General features: G+C 42.2%; 1 protein-coding gene across 1 annotated transcript; it reads left to right on the top strand.

Moving 5' to 3' along the window:
• Positions 1-345: 345 nt before the first annotated feature.
• On the top strand, positions 346-990 carry LOC141685721 (uncharacterized). The gene is made up of 2 exons (XM_074490809.1): positions 346-468; positions 511-990. Exons 1-2 carry the CDS (start codon positions 346-348, stop codon positions 988-990), a joined length of 603 nt encoding a protein of 200 aa, XP_074346910.1.
• The last annotated feature ends 2,570 nt before the right edge of the window (positions 991-3,560 follow it).

A 3,560-nucleotide genomic window follows, 5' to 3' on the forward strand; every position in this document is an offset into this window, starting at 1 on the left:
CCCAGACCTGGCATATGGCCAAATTATGTATAATTATCATGTTGATTAGTTGCGATTTCTAGATTATGGTTTAATCTTCTTTCATACCTGCATAATTATATACTGTCATAACAAATTAGGAAGCATGGGGATTGGAAAATGAAAACAACCTAAATAAGTTTATGTAACAGGAAAATGCCGCCAAGGAGAATAGTAACAAGAACTCACCCGGCTGTATCTAGCGGCCAGGGCAGTAATAATGAACAAGGGCATCGAGCACAGACCCCACCATTAAGAAATAACGAAGAACAAAATTAGTATGATGATGAGGACTATGAAGAGTCAGAGGCTGAAGATACTCAGGGGATGGAAGTGCCAGTGAACCCTATGGAGCAGTTTGTAGAATTTCTAAGGCAAAACATGCAACAGCAACGACCACCCCAGCAACCCCAGCAGGCCATGGATAATGCGTTTAAATCTTTCAAGTCGGTCAAGCCCTCATAGTTTCACGGTGTTGCTGACCTAGTTCAGGCCAGGGCTTGGCTGAAAGAGGTAGAAAAGACCTTTGAGCGAATTGGCACTGAGGAAGCCCACAAGACTAATTTTGCCACTTATCTCTTAAAGGGTGAGGCTAACTATTGGTGGGAAGCCAAGAAAAATATGGATCCCCAAGGGATTGTTACTTGGAAAAGATTCACTGAGTTATTTTTAAAGAAGTATGTCCCGAAGTTTATGGAGATTCAGATGCAGCGAAAGTTCCTAGAGCTGAAACAAGAAAATATGAACGTAGCGGAATATGAAGCTAAGTTCACAGAATTGTCGAGGTTTGTGCCACAGCTGGTGAGTACCGAAGAGCAAAAGGCTGAGAGATTTCAACAGGGATTGAAGCAGTGGATTCAGAACAAGCTGGCAATTCTGGAGATAATTGACTATGCCACCCTAGTGCAGAAGGCCACAATAGCTGAATCAGGGAGTGAAATGATCCAGAAAATGAAGCAAACTAAGAAATGAAAGTTTGATGGTCGAAGCAGGAGTGTGGGAGGGGAGAGCTTCCCTAGTAAGTTTTTCAGGGGGACGGCCTCCCAACCCAACCGCAGTACAGGATTCGGGGGGAGTGTGGCCCGAAGCGGGAACCAAACGGGAATGTCTTATCATAGCCAACCACGACCTCCTCTGCCAGAATGCAAGAGCTGTGGTAAGAGGCATTCTGGGCAATGTATGCAGAAATCGGTGACATGCTTTAAATGTGGTAAGGTAGGGCACTATGCCACAGCTTGTAACCAGGAAGCGGCTAAGTGTTTTCAGTACGGAAAGACAGGACACATGAAGAAGGACTGCCCTGCGGCAGCCCCAGCTAGCTCGAGGGGTAGTATAGCTGCATCTAACAGAGTGCCGACTGCCAAGACCTTTAATATGACTGTGAAAGATGCCGTAAGGAACACCAATGTTATAGCAGGTACGCTTCTCCTAAACTCCAATCCCGCCAATGTGCTATTTGATTCTGGAGCTACTAAGTCTTTCGTATCTAAGGAATTTGCTGAAAAATTGGACTTAAAAGTGGAACCTTTGAAAGAATCTTTGCAAGTGGAAATAGCTAATCAAGAGATTATCCCTGTAAATCAAGTTTATGCTAACTGCAACCTAGAATTAGGTGGAGTGAGATACCCAATAGATTTAATTTCCTTTCGATTAGGGGAGTTTGATGTGATATTAGGAATGGATTGGCTATCTAGAAACCATGCCCAGATTGATTGCGAGGGGAAAAAAGTAAAATTGAAAACTCCTAGTGGTAAGAGTATAATAATTAAGGGGCAACGGCAAACCAAGAAATTTCTAACTATGGTGCAGACCAAGAGACTTTTAAGGCAAGGATGTGAGGCCTACTTGGCTCACGTGGTGGATAAAACGAGAAACCCCTGAGATCCACACCATACCTGTAGTTAATGAGTTTGGGGATGTATTTCCCAAGGATCTTCCCGGACTACCCCCGGATCGGGAGATAGAATTTACCATTGATTTAGCTCCCGGCACGGCACCAGTATCAAAGGCCCCGTATCATTTGGCCCCCATCGAAATGAAAGAGTTGGCTGATCAACTGCAAGATCTATTAGATAAAGGAATGATTAGACTGAGCGTGTCCCCGTGGGGTGCACCCGTATTATTTGTGAAGAAGAAGGATGACAGCATGAGACTGTGCATCGATTATCGAGAGCTGAACAGGCTGGCCATTAAGAACAACTACCCATTGCCAAGAATATATGACCTCTTTGACCAACTAAAGGATGCAACGTGTTTTTCCAAGATTGACCTTAGGACAGGTTATCATCAACTTAAGATCAAACCGGAAGATATACCTAAGACTGTATTTCGCACTAAGTACGGACATTATGAGTTCCTAATTATGTCATTTGGTTTGACTAACGTGCCCGCGGCTTTCATGGATCTGATGAACAAAGTCTTTAAGAAGTATCTGGATGAATGCGTGATAGTCTTCATCGATGATATTCTAATTTACTCTAGATCGGAGGAGGAATATGCAGAACACCTCAGGATAGTATTGGAAATCTTACGGAAAGAAAAATTGTATGCCAAATTCTCAAAGTGTGAATTTTGGTTGAAAGAAGTTCAGTTTTTGGGTCATATGATTAGTAAGGAAGGAATACTCGTAGACCTTGCAAAGATAGAAGCTGTCTCTAATTGGGAACAACCAACCACGCCCACCGAGGTAAGAAGCTTTATTGGACTGGTCGGGTATTATCGAAGGTTTGTAAAGGATTTTGCCAAGATAGCAGGCCCGTTGACTAGACTTACTCGGAAAAAAGAAAAGTTTGTTTGGACAGAGAAATGTGAGGAGAGTTTCCAAGAATTGAAGAAAAGGTTGGTATCGACCCCAGTGCTGGCCCTACCAGATGATAAAGGAAACTTTGTGATTTATAGTAATGCGTCCCATAAAGGTTTGGGATGTGTGCTGATGCAGCACGATAAGGTGATTGCCTATGCATACAGGAAATTAAAGGAATATGAAATGAGGTACCCCACCCATGACTTAGAATTAGCCGCCATAGTGTTTGCCCTTAAGATGTGGAGACATTACCTATACAGAGAAAAGTGTGAGATTTATACTGACCACAAGAGTCTTAAATATATCTTCACCCAGAAGGAGCTAAATATGAGGCATAGAAGGCCAATGTGGTGACCGATGCCCTTAGTCGTAAGGAAAGATTGAAAAGGATCACCACGTCAGAGGATTTGATCAGAGAATTTGAAAAGTTAGAGATTGAGGTCAAGGTCGTTGAGCCAGGGACCGAAGGCTTGTATGAGATGGTTATGCAACCTGTTAGTCCCTTAACAATATAGCAAGAATTACAGAAGGGGGGTTGAATGGAATTCTTGAACCTTTTTCTTAAAATAAAAATGTTCAAACTCGAATACAAATATAAGTGTTTTGACTAGCACAATACGGAATAAAAGACTTAAGTGAATCAAAACATAAGTAATTAAAAACAAGAGTCTTTAAAAACTTTCTGGTGGATTTAAACAATTCCACCAGAGATATATATTATATCGAGAGAACTCTGTGT

Source organism: Apium graveolens, chromosome 9 (assembly GCF_009905375.1).
Source record: "Apium graveolens cultivar Ventura chromosome 9, ASM990537v1, whole genome shotgun sequence".
Taxonomy (NCBI): domain Eukaryota; kingdom Viridiplantae; phylum Streptophyta; class Magnoliopsida; order Apiales; family Apiaceae; genus Apium; species Apium graveolens.